The 18,288-nt window shown below is 40.1% G+C and overlaps 1 protein-coding gene across 2 annotated transcripts in view; it reads right to left on the minus strand.

Moving 5' to 3' along the window:
- Window positions 1-17,663, minus strand: part of GALNT5 (polypeptide N-acetylgalactosaminyltransferase 5) — a 66,941-nt gene extending 49,278 nt beyond the window's left edge. Inside the window, exons 1-2 of one of the 2 annotated variants that reach the window (XM_030795987.1) lie at window positions 15,726-17,556; window positions 8,447-8,527 (exon numbers count right to left, since the gene is read on the minus strand). In XM_030795987.1, the coding sequence (XP_030651847.1) occupies window positions 8,447-8,490 (44 nt within the window). In that variant the 5' untranslated portion in view covers window positions 8,491-8,527; window positions 15,726-17,556. Of the gene's footprint in view, window positions 1-8,446; window positions 8,528-15,725 lie in introns of both variants that reach the window. The other variant, XM_003266128.3, reaches the window with a different exon arrangement.
- Between the last annotated feature and the right edge of the window lie 625 nt (window positions 17,664-18,288).

Below are 18,288 nucleotides of genomic sequence, written 5' to 3' on the forward strand. Positions count from 1 at the left end.
TCATATGGAACCAAAAAAAAAGCCTGCATTGCCAAGATAATCCTAAGCAAAAAGAACAAAGCTGGAGGCATCACGCTACCTGACTTCAAACTATACTACAAGGCCACAGTAACCAAAACAGCATGATACTGGTACCAAAACAGATATATGGACAAATGGAACAGAACAGAGGCCTCAGAAATAACACCACACATCTACAACCATCTGATCTTCAACAAACCTGACAAAAATAAGAAATGGAGAAAGGATTCCCTATTTAATAAACGGTGCTGGGAAAACTGGCTAGCCGTATGTAGAAAGCTGAAACTGGATCCCTTCCTTACACTTTATACAAAAATTAATTCAAGATGGATTAAAGACTTAAATGTTAGACCTAAAACCATAAAAACCCTAGAAGTAAATCTAGGCAATACCATTCAGGACATAGGCATGGGCAAGGACTTAATGACTAAAACACCAAAAGCAATGGCAACAAAAGCCAAAACAGACAAATAGGATCTAATTAAACTAAAGAGCTTCTGCACAGCAAAAGAAACTACCAGCAGAGTGAACAGGCAACCTACAGAATGGGAGAAAATTTTTGCAATCTGCCCATCTGACAAAGGGCTAATATCCAGAATCTACAAAGAACTCAAACAAATGTACAAGAAAAAAAACAACCCCATCAAAAAGTGGGCAAAGGATATCAACAGACACTTCTCAAAAGAAGACATTTATGCAGCCAACAGACACATGAAAAAATATTCATCATCACTGGTCATCAGAGAAATGCAAATCAAAACCACAAGAGATAACATCTCACACCAGTTAGAATGGTAATCATTAAAAAGTCAGGAAACAACAGGTTCTAGAGAGGATGTGGAGAAATAGGAAGGCTTTTACACTGTTGGTGGGACTGTAAACTAGTTCAACCATTGTGGAAGACAGTGTGGCGATTCCTCAGGGATCTAGAACTAGAAATACCATTTGACCCAGCCATCCCATTACTGGGTGTATACTCAAAGGATTATAAATCCTGCTACTATAAAGACACATGCACACGTATGTTTATTGTGGCACTATTAATGATTGTAAAGACTTGGAACCAACCTAAATGTCCATCAGTGATAGAATGGATTAAGAAAACATGGCACATATTAACCATGGAATACTGTGCAGTCATAAAAATGATGAGTTCATGTCCTTTGTAGGGACATGGATGAAGCTGAAAACCATCATTCTCAACAAACTATCACAAGGACAGAAACCAAACACCACGTGTTCTCACTCATAGGTGGGAATTGAACAATGAGAACACTTGGACACAGGGCGGGGAACATCACACACTGGGGCCTTTTAGGGGGTGAGGGGCTGGAGGAGTGATAGCATTAGGAGAAATACCTAATGTAAATGATGAGTTGATGGGTGCAGCAAACCAACGTGGCACGTGTATACCTATGTATCAAACCTGCACATTGGGCACACGTACCTTAGAACTTAAAGTATAATAAAAAGAATACAAAAAATTACCCATGCATGGTGGCAGGTACTTGTAATCCCAGCTACCTGGGAGGCTTAGGCAGGAGAATCGCTTGAACCTGGGAGGCGGAGGTTGCAGTGAGCTGAGACTGTGCCATTGCACTCCAGCCTGGGCAACAAGAGCAAAATTCTGTCTCAAAAAAAAAAAAAAAAAAAAAAAAAGCAAGAAAGAAATATGCTGTTTTCAAATAAAAAATTTAAAATGGCTTCCCTATCCCTCAACAAAATGTAGTTTTATTTTGAATTTACAGAATTGTTAGTCATGCTGTTTTTTTTTTCCTAAATTTGAAGCTTCTTTTAAGTTTTAGGAATTTGCACATTGAAGTCCATGAAAGTGTTAATTGGTGATACCACATTATGAACTATCATATTGAAACTCTATTTTAGAAAAGAAAGATAATTAGAAAAAAAGAAGAAAGAATATAAATTGAGGGATTTCCAAGAAGTACTAAAATATTGGTTTATTTGGTTGCATAATTACCAACAATTCCAACAATTAAAGGACAATTTTGGAACTGGACAAACTTTAAACTCCGAAATGTTTTTCATAAGGCAAAAAAGGAAACATCTCCAAAATAAGATTCTAATTCTCAGAATCTCTTGTGATGACCATTAAAAGACCAGAACGATGAGACTAAAGTTTCCCAATGAGAGAATTGGTGGGGCTAGAGCACAATGAACTACAAAGTAAAAGGTAAATGAACAATGAGACACCATTTCATACCAGTTAGAATGGCAGTTATTAAAAAGTCAAAAAACAACAGATGCTGTCAAGGCTGTGGAGAAAAGAGAATGCTTATACACTTCCATACTGTTGGTAGGAATGTAGTTCCTACCAATTAGTTTAGCCACTGTAGAAGGCAGTTTGGAGGTATCTCAAAGAACTTAACACAGAACTACCATTTGAGCAAGCAATCCAATTACTAGGTATATATCCAAATGAAAATAAGGCATTCTACTAAAACAATTCAGCACTATTCACAATAGCAAAGACATGTAATCAACCTAGGTGCCCCTCAGTGGTGGGTTGGATAAAGAAAATGCGATACATATATACCATGGAATCCTATGAAGCCATAAAAAAGAACAAAATTATTTCCTTAGCAGCAACATGAATGCAGCTGGAGGACATTATCCTTAGCAAATTAACACAGGACCAGATAACCAAGTATCACATGTTCTCACTTATAAGTGGGAGCTAAGCATTGGGTACTCATAGATATAAAGATGGCAACGATAGACACTGGGGACTACTAGAGAGGGTAAGGAAGGAGGGGTAACTGTTGAAAAACTAACTTGGGTACTATGCTCCGTACCTGGGTGACAGAATCATTTGTATCCTAAACCTCAGCAGCACACAATATACCCTGTAACAAACTTGCACATGTACTTCCTGAATCTAAAATGTTGAAATTATTTAAAAAAGGAGTAAAAGGTCAATGAGGGAAAGGATAGTATTTTGCAGACAATTTTGGGATAAAACCTAGAAAAGAAAGAAATAGGAGGGTAGATAGGTAGGATACAAGGAAAATTTGTCATCCCTGTTCTCCCTTCCTCTCTTGAGTAGAAATGGACAGAATCATATTTATGAGCGTCAAAGTAGGTACAGATAGAGCTGAGAGTTGAAAAAAAAATCAGTAATTGATAGGATTATCAATGAAGCAAGGTCTCTTTATGTTAACCCACCTTACAGTGGCAGTTGATGCAATTAACAAGTCTAGTTTCCTTTGGCCACTCTCCATTTTTAAATTTTTTGTCCCATGAGACACTATACTCTCCTAGTTTTCACCCATCACTCACTGGCTTTTCACCTTCAGTTTCCTTCTCAGCTTTCCTTTCCTCTTAAGAAACACAAGGTTCTCAGAGCTGGGTCTGGGGCTTTGTTTTCTTCTATGTATGATATGATTGTATAAGCCCATCACGACCACAGTTTTAAGTGTGATAATATCTTCCTAGTTTATATCCAGGTCAGATTTCCCATCTGAATTGCAGACTTAACTTATATCCAAACAATTTCTGAACATTTCCTCTGCATGTCTCACAGGCATCTCACTCATAATGTGTCTGAAACAGAAACCTTGACTTCACCCCACTCAACCCAACCAGCTCCTCTGCATTTCCCTCATAATGGCATTGCCACCCACCTTGCTGCAGAAATACGGATTCTCATCTAGACTTCACCCTCTTCCTGACCATAAATACAATCAATCCATCAACTTCTATTCTGTGTATTGCCAACAGATATCTCAATTCTAACATCTTTATACCTCCACAGTTGCCTCCCCTAGCTCTTGAGCATCCACTCTCTTTCTCCAGGATTATTGCTGGAGTCTCCTAATGGGACACTACTTCCACAGTTTGTCAGATCAACACCACTCTTCTGTTTAAAATCCTCAGTCAATTTCTATGGGACAAAGTGAAAAGCAAAAAAATCCAAATTCTTTAGTGTACAGGACCCCTGCTCAACTTTCCACTGCCTGTCATTCCACTCTCCCCTCACACACTCCACCTTGGCCTTCTTTCAGCTCCTTGAGGAATGCTACAGCTTTTGTTATTTGCTTAACTTCTAGCCTTTTTGCTACCCTTCTCATGTCTTCGTGGCTGGCTGCTTCTGTTCATTTAGTTCCTATCTTAAATATCCCCTTCATAGAGATGCCGTCTCTGACTACCCTTTCAAATTTTTTTTTTTTTGAGACAGAGTCTGGGCTGGAGTGCAGTGGCATGATCACTGCTCACTGTAGGCTCTGCCTCCCGGGTTCACGCCATTCTCCTGCTTCAGCCTCCCGAGTAGCTGGGACTGCAGGCACCTGCCACCACACCTGGCTAATTTTTGTGTATTTTTAGTGGAGACAGGGTTTCACCATATTAGCCAGGATGGTCTCAATCTCCTGACCTTATGATCTGCCCGCCTCAGCCTCCCCAAGTGCTGGGATTACAGGCGTGAGCCACTGCACCCGGCCTACCCTCTCAAAATTTAGCTATTTTATTATTCCCTATTATTGTGTTTCTGTCACAGCATTCATTTATCAATCTTATTTCCTTATCTTCTGCATCCAAAATTTTCTGAGGGCAAGACAAAATCTGCCTTGCTTACTACAGTACCACAGGCTTCCAGCACAGTTACACAATAAATATTTGATAAATATGTATTGAATGCATGAATGGATGGATGGAGATGAGATGGAGCTTAAATTTAAAGCTTAAATAGTGGAAGAAATATTTCCCTTTGAGATAGAAAGTACAAAAAGGTAGTAATATATACAAATATATTTATGCACATGGGATGAGAAGTTGAAAATATTCATAGCTCATACTGGAGGAAAGGTTATCTGTTAATGTAGTAGGCTAGGGGCTTGAGGAGAATGGAGAATATTTTGGACAGATACTATGGGCAATGGGAGAGAATGCTAGCCAGCTAGCTAAGATTTCAGAGGGGCAGTGAGCACTTTCCTGAAACTGGAGATGCCAAAATTTTATGAAATTTCAGTATATGATTTGCTCCACCAGTGCCTGCCAGCCTGCGTGTAAGAAGAGATAAAGCAAATTGCTGGATTAATATGAGTCTAAGGAACATCAGAGCACATGAGGTAGAAAGAGAATGGGTAGTGAGGTTTGAAGGGACTGGTATAAGGTGTTTGAATGTTCCGGCATGGGCTCTGGGTCAGGGAAAGACGAAGTAAAGCTAAGAGGAGTTTAATAGCCTGAGTGAAAGGGAGGGTACAGAAGAAAACAGCTACGGCCTATGACTTCCTCATCTCTAATTTTATAACATAAATTAATGAGAAATTCACATTTCACAGTTAAATTTTTTTAATGGTATTTGCTGCTGAAAAAAAATCAAATCAGTTCTAAAAAGAAAGGATCAATTACACAAATTCTGCATAAACCAACAAGCCCAGCTATGAAGTCCTGAGAGTTGCTTTATGGTTAAAATTTGGTTGGTCTTAGAAACATCCAGTGACAAAAGGAATTGTATTAGGAGGAGTTAACTAAGCAGGCTCATGCAAATGACTCTTCCTATATTTTAAATTAGTAGAGTTTTTGTCCTTTTTAGAAGGAAGTTCTAAAAAGTGCTAGACAGTCTGAAATTGGAGGTAAGAAAAACTCTCAGAAATTTGAGAGATTTGGGGAAGGCACCTCTAATCACCAAATATCTACTGCTCCATTCCCCCAATTGTGTCATGGTGCCTTAATTTCACCATTAGTACTCTACATGGGTAGATCATGAGAGATTCCACTAGATGCTAATATCCCAGCAAATAAGTAGTACCTCTGCCAGTTGTTGACAAATATATATCTTAGATGTGTTTAAAGAATTACAATGAAGAAATTCTGTGGAAGATTATATGGTACAGATCGTATTAGTGCCTGGTAAAAGCAATATTACAGGATGGGAAAGAGGGACCCAGAAAGAGATGCCTGAGATTTCCAATACAAAGTTTCAGGGTGTGCCTTGATTTGGGGTGACTGACATGTCAAGGCACTCTAACATTTACAGAGGCCTGTTCTCCTGCATTACTAAACAGATTAAACATGTTTCCAGGTATCTAGAAAAACTAGTGTGCTTGTTTTATTCAAAGGAACAGTGGGAAACCCCCGCAAAGCTTTCAGCATTTTAAACTCTTACTCTAGTCTTTCATACTGGAAGAAAAGTTGCTTGCTAATGTAATAGGGTAGGGGCTTGAGGAGAATGGAGAATATTCTGGACAGACACTATGTCATCTAGTTGGCATAGGTTGTAAAAACCATTTCAAGTTATCCTACACCAACCTAATTCAAGCAAGTTTCCTTTATTTCAATTTTTCCTTAATTTCTGCCTATATCGTGGGAGGAGGAATTGCTGCTAAAGTCTAATTTGAATGCCAGATATTTCTAGGTTTGTAACTTTTTTGAGGCTAAGAAATCACATTTATATTTCTATATGCCTATTATTATACAAATTAGGTATTTAGAGTCTACTGGTCCCAGATTAAAAAATTAATCCAATCTGTTTTGTCTGGGGGGAATCTAGGCTTAGATTACTGTAGCCAATCCCAGTTCTAAAAACAAATGGGGCCTCTAATGTGGGGAGTTTCACTATCCTGCACTTAGCTGACATACTACTGTGGTGGACAGAAAGACTCTGGACTTGAGAAAGATGACGAGGGACTAAGTTTTTAGTTCATTCTAGCATTTATTGGCCCTATGGCCATGGGCAATTCAGTTAGGCCCCTAGAACCTTAGTTTCCTCACTTTTAGGATGAAGATTACAATGCCTTCATCACAGAACGGTGGTGAAGATTTGATGAGATAATGGATGTAAAAATATTTTGTGAGCTTCATGCTGAAAAACTCATGTGAGAACCTATGATTACCCATAATGCAAATACACACATTTTGACGGAGCACAGTGCCCTTTTCTGAGGCAGTCCTTTAATCTGAATCTATCAAGTGCTCAACCATTTATCGAGAGACCCAGAAAGTGATGCGTCCCACCCTCCTGGCTTCTGTGTGCTGAATGCTGAGCCACTAACCTGATTTGAATGTAGCCTATCAAATAGAGAAGGTTTTAAATCATAAGATTGAGAGAATGATACCATTCTCTCATTTCTATGAATTTTTCATTTTATTCCGAGACTGTCAAGATGTACTATGTGGGTCAAGTCTCAGGCTTCACAGGTTTGAACAGAAGGTCAAGGAGAATATTTTCTTAACTTCTATTTGCAATTCAACTACTGCCTTGATGTGAGCCTTCAGGGGCCTTCACTCCCCAAGCACTGGTATCTCAGGAACATCAGGAGGAGAATTGAGCACACAGCTGAAGAGCTCTGCCTGGGATTGTATTCTTTTCTCCCAGACCTTAGAATTGTTGGGGCTGCTTTCCCTCTCACTGATAAGAAGGTACAGTGATATAAAAACTGTATTTTCATGTTTTGTTCTTCCTAGGGTAGACTATCCGTGACATTCAGTCAAAATCACCTGGCTACTGATTCAGAAAATTTAAGTGACACTCATCACTTCTACTCCAAAGTTCTTAGCCAACTGTGGCTGTGGTTGCCGTGGTAAATGTAAAGTCATCAAAGTGACAGGACTCAGAAATATAAGCCACCAGCATCAACATTCACCACTTCAACAATAGTCTATTTTGAGCAGGAAGCTGTCACAGTGAAATTGGGGCGGCAGGGAGAAGAGGAGGAGGTGGTGTGATGTGGCAGAAATAGTACTAGGTGGGGATGTTCTGTCTTTCCTGCTGTGTATGACCTTGGGCAAGTCATTTTTCTCCTGGAAACTTCTCTGTAACATAAAGGACTAGATTAGATAACTTTCAAATCTTCACCTAGTATTAACATTCTGTGGTTTTCTACGCAACTTTAGCATTTATCTGTAAGTGCTTTCCTATGGGTCATAAGTCCCCTGAGAAAAGGCAAATTAAATTGTTATTTCTGTGGTCTTAAATCATTTAACGGTTTCCCACTGACCCTTAGAAGAACCTGAAGGTCCTGAGTGATCTGGACTCTACTTACTTCTATGGCCTCATTTACGTCCTCATTGCTCTCCTGCAACCCATGTCAGATTTCCCTCAGTTTCTCCATGGATCATCCTTTTTACTGCTTTCTCCATTTCTCTGACTCTCTATTCTTTCAGGTTGCAGCTCAAACATTTGTGTTCTCTCCCAGGACAGGTTTAGCTTTTTATCTCCTTTTTCCCAATAGTCCCCTGTGTTTCGGCGTCACATTTTGCTGTAGACGCCTTGAAGTCAATGACCATGCTCTGATGCCATACTTTGCAGTAGCAGCCCAGAGAGATTTGTTCACTGCAGGGCTGTGGTTATGGCCCAGTTTTAAAGAATCACCTTTGCTTAGTGCTGTATAGGAAATGCTTTTCTATAATTTTTTTCTCTGATGAGGTACCTGTCATGCAAACTTAATTCCCCTCATGCATCTCTTACCCATGTATAAGGAAGAGAAGTGTTTTAATTTCTGCCAATGTCATATGACTATAAGGAAACAAAGGAAGGAAGAGCTGTCACCTGTGGAAAGAACACTAGAATTAAAAATTGGGAAATTTTCTTTTGAATCCCAAATTTGCTATTAGCTTGCTGGGACAATGGATAAATCATTTATTCTTTTATAGTCTCACTCTTCTCAACTGTAAAACATATGAAAGTAAATATCTCATAGTGTTGCTGTGAGGATTGCTTAGATACAAACACATGCACAAACACACGTAAGTCTACATGCATACATACATGCATACACACACATCACTGACTGAAACAAAACTAAGCATTTTCTTTGTGTGTGAAGCTGAGCAATTGAGGGATTCACCTTTATGCACAGGGCCTTGGCAAGCTAAGGAGACATGCAGGCGATGATGGTCACTACGTGGGGAGAGTTGCTGGAGGTGGAGAGGGAACCAGACTGGTGCAGTGGAATTATTACTGAGTGAGGAAGAGTCAGAAAACTAGAGGTTGGGTCCCAACATTGGCACTTGTGAGCTGTGAGGCCTTGGGCAAATTATTTTACCATTTGCTCTTTTTTCCCCCCCTTCATCTGTTAATAAAGAGTGGTAACACTTTGCTAATCTGGCATGGCCACAAGGATCAGATGAAATAATATGCCTGAAGGATGAAAGGCCTCAACTGCCTGGCATGGTGCACCGCTCCTGATTGATAGGCAATGAGCAAATATCACGTGCAATGAAATAAACTGCCGCTGTCTGAAATATCTGCTATTATCTGAAACCTCAGCTTCATCTGTAAGTCTCAGTTTTTCTACAGGTAAAGCTGGGATGATGATAGTATCTACCTTGAGGAATTGTTTTAAGGATTAAATGAGAAGGCAAGTTGTGAAGGCCTTCGTAAACACTGTTTCCTCATATTGCTGCTTCTCACACATGTCCATATTATCAACATTTTAGAAGCAAGGCCAATTGAGAACGTACTTGAGTTTGGTATAATATAGCTGTTTTTCCAGGAGACTCTAAAAAGCTCCTTTCATTTCGAAAGCCAACAGCAAAATACAGCTTCTAAACATTGCTATTTTCCCTGAATTTTCTGAAACTTGAGCAAAAAATTGTTTCTCTCTTGAGAGGCTCTGTTCTGACTGGATCAGCCAGAAAAGCCCAATAGGAAGTTATTTTCAGGGCCAAGAGTACCAGAGCAATATTACAGCAAAAGTTTGATATATTATGCTGATGGTTAAATTGGGCCTTGTGTTCAGTATATGAAAAAGTATACTTCTTTCAAATTCCTGCATTTACTAACTACTCTCTCCCAGGAGTGTTTCTAGGGCTTTCCCAGTATTTAGGAGGAAAAGTCAGGAATTCGCTTTAACATTTCTCAGTTTTCTATTAATTAGGCGCTGTTTAGCTGTTTTCTTCTTAAAAACTAGTAGCAGAATTTGAACTAGTAGCAGAATTGTGCTTTCCATTCTTCTCCTCTGATCTTTGTTGTCCTTGTTATTCCCTTTGTTATAAGGACAGTGGGATAAATAAAAGTATTCAAAGGCCCAGTTCATTGTCCCTTGGCCGTATTTCACCTTCATTTTGTTACAGTCTAGTCTGAACCCTTTTAACAAGTTTTCCTTTTTATTTCCTGCTCTCCTACATGACTTTTGAGTGAAAATGAGTACCGTGCTCTAACACACACACGCATATGCTCACAAATGCACGCACATGCACACACAAATGAACACATACACACTATTCAAAAGGCACTACTGCATTGCTTTTACCCATAGAGGTAAAAGCAGGAAGTAAATCCTTTTGAATTCATCTCATGAGGTTTTTTTTTTCCTGCCTCCAATTAGTTTCTCAAGGAGATCTCATAGCTTCTCCCATCAATTTCAATTAATATTCTCCAATCACTATTAGTCACAAAATCATGTTCATTTCATCAATTAAGATTTGTATCCCATGTAAAAATTAAAAATTTAAATTTAATTTAACTTTAAAGTTTCTTTTTTTCTCTCAGCCTGATAAACTTTTAGAAGTTCAAACTTTGGGAGGATACCTGATCACTTTATTTTCTCTCTTCTGTCTCCTCCCCCTCCTCCTCTTCCTCCTCCAGTAACTCATTAGTTATAGTTTTTGACCCTACTAGGATCAAAATTAAGGTTCCACAAAGTTTTTCTTTCCCCTCAGTAATTTAGATTGGTTTGTGGCAAATGCATGGTGCTATCTTTTGCTTTCAAACGTGCCAAAAAAAAAAACCTTTCTTTAGCTGTGTAGGAAGGAATCAAATTATTGGTTGACAGTCCTGGCTCTGGGCTAAGAGAATAAAGACCCATTTTAATTGCTTTATTGAGGGGCTTGCCAGAGTTTTGTAGGGAAAGCAAAGCATTAAATTAAGCAATTGAGTAATGTTATGAGGACACAGCAGTGGTAGACAAGCATGCCAGAATTCTTATTGTACTTTAAAAACTAAATGCTGGCAGCAAAAAGTCCTTTGAGTCATTTTTCTCTAAATTCAGATTCAGGAAGTGCACTCTTAAAATAAGTTCATTTTTGGAGTTCCATCTTAACTATAGCTTCAGGCCAAAAGACAGACTTCTCCAAGTAGAACTGCCCTGCATAGGATCACATTTTAGCAAAACCTGTGTGTACGTGTGTGTGTGTGTGTGTGTGTGTGTGTATGTGTGTTGATTGTTGCTGACAGAAACAAACTTCAATCATTAGGAGCAAGAATTGAAAGGATTAGCTTTTAATTAAAAAAAGATTAAATATGGAACTTTAACTGTCAAAAAAGCATTTTATTTCAAGCAAATTTTGTAGGCAAAATTTCTAGGCAACAATGAAGTTGTATTTTACATACTGACGTAAAACATTCTGGTAAATAAAATAGGCTTTCCTCTCTTGAAAGCCAAAACATTAAAATTCAGAACCAAAACAATAACAAAAATATAAAATAAGGAATAAACACAAATTAATGAATAGATTATAGTGTTAAACAGAATGTATTTGCCTTAAATCAGATTTTAATATATTCTATATATTCATAATGAAAAATTAAGAAGTCATTATTAATTTATAAACAGACTTACTGTAGGTTTCATTTGAATTGCTACCTTTTGATTATTTTTAAAGTAGTATCAATTTCCAAAAATCATTTCAGAGAAACAAATTCAGAGAAACAAATTTTAAATTCATACTGTGTAAACGTGTTGCTTCTGAATGTACAGCACTGAGAGTGCTAAAGGAGTACAAAAGACAGAGTTTCCTTCAGAAGCTTATAATTTCACTAAGAAGGAAAAACAGACATTCAAGGATTCAGTTAATGAAGAACACACAATGAAGAGTGTTTCAGTAACTAGGATGCCTATGTACACTAAGAGTAATTGCAATTTAGAGGTCACAGCTACCTCATGGTCCAGGTGGAAGGAAGCCACAGTTGGATTCTGAGCAATGTTGAATTAGAATGTGTGCAAGAGAATGGTGAGGATGGAGGGAGGCTGTGAGAAGGGACCAGTGAATGAAAACTTCAGTGGATGGTTACAACCGTAAAGGGTGGAGAAGAGCAAAGAGATTAGATTTTCTTATGCTAAGGGCCCAGCTTGGAGAAAATGTCATGTGCAGGGTGCTATTGCTATACTACAAAGGGGAGAAACATGGGCAGACAGAAAAGGACAGTGTGAGTAACCCTGAGAACAGAAAGGAGTTCTCGTGCTTTAGAAAAGAGGTATGGGCCAGGTGTGGTGGCTCACGCCTGTAATCCCAGCACTTTGGGAGGCCAAGGCGGGTGGATCATGAGGTCAGGAGATTGAGACCATCCTGGCTAACGCGGTGAACCCTCGTCTCTACTAAAAATACAAAAAATTAGCTGGGCATGGTGGCGGGTGCCTATAGTCCCAGCTACTCGGGAGGCTGAGGCAGGAGAATGGTGTGAACCCAGGAGGCGGAGCTTGCAGTGAGCCGAGATCGCACCACTGCACTCCAGCCTGGGTGACAGGGCGAGACTCCCTCTCAAAAAAAAAAAAAAAGAAAAAGAAAAAGAGGTGTGAAATCGAATCTTAACATTTTAGCAATGGTCCTTTGGGACTCCAGAGAAAAAAGAGAAAAAGGCGGTTTGGAAAAGAGAATCTGATTTTAGAACTAGAGTAAGAGTTGTCCTGGAAATCCCTGCTTGTCTCCTCTACATTTTTGTTGTTGTTGTTTTCTGAGACAAGGTCTTATTCTGTCACCCAGGCTAGTGGCACAATCTCGGTTCACTGCAACCTTGACCTCTCAGGCTCAAGTGATCCTCCCACCTCAGCCTCCTGAGTGGCTGAGACTACAGGCATGCACCACCACCCTTGGGTAATTTTTAAATTTTTTGTAATGATGAGGTCTCACTATATTGCCCAGGCTGATCTCAAACTCCTGGGCTCAAGGGATCCTCTAACCATGGCCTCCCAAAGTGCTGAGATTACAGGCTTGAGCCACCATGCCTGTCCTCTACTTCTTAATGGTAACCTCACCCTAGCACATCAGCTAATTCATCTTTAAGATGAGTTAACTACCGACTAGTTATTATCTTCACTGGGGGAAATTGAATTTAAATGATTATACCAAATCTGTGTGCTTTTTTTTTTTTTTTTACATTTTTTGGTTCATTCTGTATCAATGAGCAGTTGTGATATGCCAGTTATGTGTGAATTCATCTATAACAGTGGATTTTGGGGAAATGAATAGGTCAATAAGGAAGATATTCTCCAAAACTCTTAAAATTTAAAGGTTGCAGTAGGATGCTACTCCAGCTAATTTTAAGCTAGCCCTCCTGTGTTCTTATAGTTATTTATCTCTCTCTCTCTTTCACACACACGTACTCATTTTCTTATTCTATTTTATAACAATTTCCCCTAATGCTGACTTTGAAAACTTATTATCTTAAAAAATCTTATTGCGTGCATTCCTGCAAGCAGCTACCTCAAACACTTTTTGAGCAAGGCTGAAAATAAATAAAGCCAAAGTAAAAAAAAAAAAACACTCCAAATCTTGCCAACCTGATGAATCAAATGTTTTTTGATCGTATTTTCTTTAACCTTTATCTACACGAATACATAATTTACACATGTTTATAGTCAAGGTGTTTGGGTAAAAGAACAAAAAATGATGTATCCTCTTTCAAAGAAGAGGGCTACAAAAGGACTGGAAAATACTTTGGGAGGCCCCAGGTCCAGGATCCCTGGTGGTAGACCCCTGAGTGGAGCATAGCATCCGCCAGGCAGCTTGAGACACACCTATATTTAGCCAAGGTGGGTTATGTGATAAGAGGGAGGAGGCCTGGCCACATGCTCTCTGACTCATCCTCTCAAGCACACGTGTCAGTTTTTCCTACAGTTGGGACAACCCCCTTCAGAAGACAGAGCCTGACTGTAACTTTCCTGGGCTGCAATGCTCAACTTCTACAGACCAAAGTATAGAAACTAAGAAGCACTGGGAGTCCCCGAGCCTTCAATGAGCCACACTAGTGATAACACCGTTATTACTTGCTTTGAGCACCCCCACCCCCGCCACGCATGTGCCTTTTCTCTGGTTTGGAACTGGAGCTTGTGCTTCTGTGCAGTGTCTAATTCCTCCCCAGACTCCCTAGCAGCCTGCCGGGTCAATAAGGGCATGTTAAAATGAAACTGCTTTAACAGCTACTTCATTTCCTTGCACTTTGTGTTCAAAACTAGCATGTGTAATCCTGTGATACACAGGACTTTAGACAAGAGCTGGGCCAACATAATTTTTAGGATCCTTTTTGAGGGGAGATTGGCAAGAGACGGAAGAGAGTGCAGAATAATTTTGAGCATGAATTTTAATCATTTCTCCACAATGACTAGCTTTGTGACCACAGGCAATCTAGCATCCCAGGGCCTCAGTTTCCTCATCTTTGAGTATGTCTGCATTCTCCTCAAGGCTGTGATTATCACCAGGGTGAGAAGCATGAATGGCACAGTGCTTGGTATAAGCAGTGCATGGCTGATAGCTGTTTGCTGATGGCTAAGAGATGGAAAACGACCTGGTTGTAGCCGACATCACAATGAAGAGACTCTTCTTTCTAATATGGATAAAGCTTTCCCTGTATCTGCCTTCCTCCTAGTAACACTGACTAAAATGTAATGCTAGATCACAAAGAAGAATTTTCTACAGAAGCCAAACAAGGCCATTGTTTACATGCCACATGTGCTAAGTCTCAATCTTGACATTCCCCAATCCAACTTCCTGGCAAACATTGTTTGACTTAGGGAACTGAGTTAACAGATATTGAACATATGGTTGTTGAGTACCTTCACTTATCAGTGGGCCAAGAAAAAAAATGCCAGGAACCCAATTATATTTGAATCAGATTAAATATCTATGCTTTGATCCACGTCTGGTGATATAGGAATTTAACTTTTTGAAGGACTGGTTCCTGAAGGCCCATTGGGCAGCTTTAGAACTGCATTACCTTGAGAAAGTGTTGTAACTTCTGAGTGCCCTTGCCAGCTTGTTAATTTGAACCATAATGCCTGCCTCCTCCTTTCCAGGGCTTGTATGGAGTTCATCTATGTGTATGCAGGCTCTTTGTAAATAGTGAATGTCTACAAATGTAAGTGATTATTATTATGCTTTTTACACCTCCTGTAGGTGTTTGCTGGTCATGGACTTATTGACTTTTTCCAACATAATTATTCCTATGTAACTGATCTCCTGAAATGTCTACCATCTCCACCTATAAAGGACATTAAATTTTAGGGAGTAAAGTCACTTCTTCTCTTGCTATCCTGGTTATCATTACTTATGATTAGGCAGAATTCTGCTGGCTAAGATATGATTCCAGGGAGGCCTAGAAGAATCCTTCTGTGTGCTTCTTTCCCAAATATATTCCTGACAAACTTGCTAATAATGAAAAGTTCCAAAATTGGGAATTCACTTCATTGTCACTATTCTAATGGAATTACACTTTAAGCTCTACCATTTATATACACGTTATTATGAACTGAGTTCATCTAATCATTTTAATAGGTTTTCGTCAGAGGGAAGGAAATTGAACATGAGCCAATGGTGGGGACCCAAGTCTCAGAGAACGAGAACTCTGCAACTGCTAATAAGAGAATTTTTCCCTGTGTAGCTGGTGAAATATTTGAATGATATCCAATGATTAATGTTTCTTTAATTCTCTAGGTGACCAAAAATCACACAAAATTATCTAGCAATAAATCCTCTCTACATAAGAGCCAAAGCACTTGGGGTTGAGGAAAGAGAAGAGAAATAGGTCTTACCCAGCAGGTCTGGTGTCTTCAATGGCTCTATCCACTGGGATCAAATCGCTAAGGTAGACATTGAAGTTTCCTTCTTTCCATCTTCTTTCTGCCTCCTTCTCCTTTCCATGGGGGACAACTACAGGACGCCCAAACTGCCCTGGAGCTTTGGGGTCCCTTGGAGAAAGTGTCACATCAATTCTTAACACCTGGTGCATTCCACTGTCTTCAGGTAAAAGGGCTTTTATATGACTCTGGTTGTATTTTATAGGGGGGGCTTTGGCAGTTATGTTGATTTTTGTTGGCTCTAGCCCTCCAGTTAAAGCATAGTTAGTTTGGGACAGTGGTACTCTATGTGGAGCAAGTGAAGAGAAAGACATCTCACTTCTATTCCTGGAAATGTGTTTACCTTGGCTTTTACCCAATACTTTAGGAAATATTGTTTTGGTTTTAGAATTAGAGACCTCTTTGGGGTCTGCCTTTTGCTCTTCCTCTTTGGTTATGATCACAACATGGCTTTCAGAGAAATTGAGTTTCTTCCCATGAGCCCCTCTAGCTTCATCATCCTTTGACAAACTTCCCAAAGATATCTCATTAATAGATTGCTTCCTTAAGCGATTTGAATTGACAATGAACTTAGGAAAAGGAAGACTCGTATTGGCTTTGTGTTTATTTGCATTGACTTCTTTGCTCTGAGTCTTAGTTTTGTTTAAGGCCATGGCTTCCCCAGACTTCGGCACTGCTGTGCTGGCAGGGTGTGCCCTCTCTTTTGCTAGTACCTGGGATCGCTGCTTTGGTCTGTCAGTACTAAGACTGATGGTCACATTCAAGTCCCTTTCAGCTGCTGGTTTTGATGTGTCACTGCTGGGACTATGACTCTTCAGGGGCTCCTGTTTTAAACTGACACGTCCCGTGTGCACTGATATTTTGACTACCTGAGTTCCTTTTGCTGCTATGAATGAGGTCTTTGGAGCCCCCTGAGCTGTCGTTTGCTTTGGTGTCCCCTGGTGAGAGGAGGCTTCAGGTTTGGTGCCTCTCCCGTCTGTCTTCTGCTTGTTAGGAGTCACAGGGAGGGTCTGCAGATGTGCAGGATGCCACAACGGCACAACCTTGCCCCTTCCCAGGGCATTCTGCATTTTTCTTTCCCTCTGGGTTTGGTCCAAGTCCACCTCAACCTTGAGCACACTCTCCTCAGTTTTTCTATCATTCTCTTTGCCCCAAGCCCCTTTCCCATGTCCCTTTAGGGGAGGTTTCATCTCTTTTATGCTGCTGTAAAAAATTTTCCCTTGGTCTGGCTGAACTCTGAATCCTATCCGCTCCCTCCTCACAATGTCTTCCTTGATGACCCGAGTGTTGATTTCACTGAATGAGAGGCGGAGAGCTGCCATGTCAAAGAGCAGCCAGATGACAGAAGCTACGAAGATAAATGCCAAGACTCGCCCACTTCCTCGGAAAAACTTTCGGATCCTGTTCATGGTACAAAGCTTTGCCTAGCAGCCTGCCCTCCCTTAGCCTGCTTACCTTGAGTGGAGAGGGAGCTGAAGTAGCAACAGCAACAGCAGCAGCAGCAGAGTTGCCAGAAAGTGACCCCCTCCCCTGAACACAGCAGGAAGCAGCAGTCAAGGGGAAAGCTCAGTTCCTACCGCTTGTCAGTCTCTGCCTGCGTGGCATTTCATAGCAGAGCATCTGTGCCTGCTTGGCTGGCCTTGGCTAAGTTCTGGTAAACACTGGCCTTAGGTCACTCCAGGAGCAGTTGATTCCAGCCACCGAACAGTTCAACATATCACTTGTCTTGTCTCCGGGAGCCCATGTCCACCTTCCTACAAGCCCAAGAAAAGGTGGGGGCCAGATTGAGACTGCTGTTGCTCTCCTCCCCGTTCTCCGTCTGCATGCTGTAACTCAACACCACTTCTCATAAGGAAAACATTTCATGCCATTACCCAGAAAACTTCATTCAGCTCTCACCTTCTGTGTTATGTGAGAGCATGTGTGTTTAAACGGCAATTAAAGAGGAAAAAAAGCTATCTAACTTGGAGGGCATGTGTTCCTGGTTTGTAACCCCACCTACCCTACTCCTGCTCATTAACCCTGTTATACCCAGGTGCCAATGCTCTGCCTGAGGAATTTATCACTGAAGTTAACATTTCAGCTTTAAGACATAACAGCTTAAAGAAGGGGCCTGGTATATCCTCACTTCCAGAGATGTATATGTTTAGTTATTTAGGTCATTCATTCAGGGGGTTTCAATGTATTTCTTTGTAAGCCAACTGTTTTTTTTCACTAATCCATCTGTTTTTATTATTACATTTGATTAAAAATAAACTTAATTTGTCATATTGCTATGAAAGTTTCTAAACACTTTGTTATGGTCTGAATGTTTATGTCCACCCAAAATTCATATGTTGAAACCTAATCATAGATGTGATAGTATTAGGAGGTAGGGCTTTTGAAGGTGATTTCATTATAAGGATAGAGCCCTCATGAATGGGATCAGCACCCTTACAAAAGAGGCCCTATTGCCTTGCCATTCCACAAAGTGAGGACATAACGAGAAGGTGCCATCTATGAACAAGGAAATGGGCCT

This window comes from Nomascus leucogenys, chromosome 17 (assembly GCF_006542625.1).
Source record: "Nomascus leucogenys isolate Asia chromosome 17, Asia_NLE_v1, whole genome shotgun sequence".
NCBI classification, from domain to species: domain Eukaryota; kingdom Metazoa; phylum Chordata; class Mammalia; order Primates; family Hylobatidae; genus Nomascus; species Nomascus leucogenys.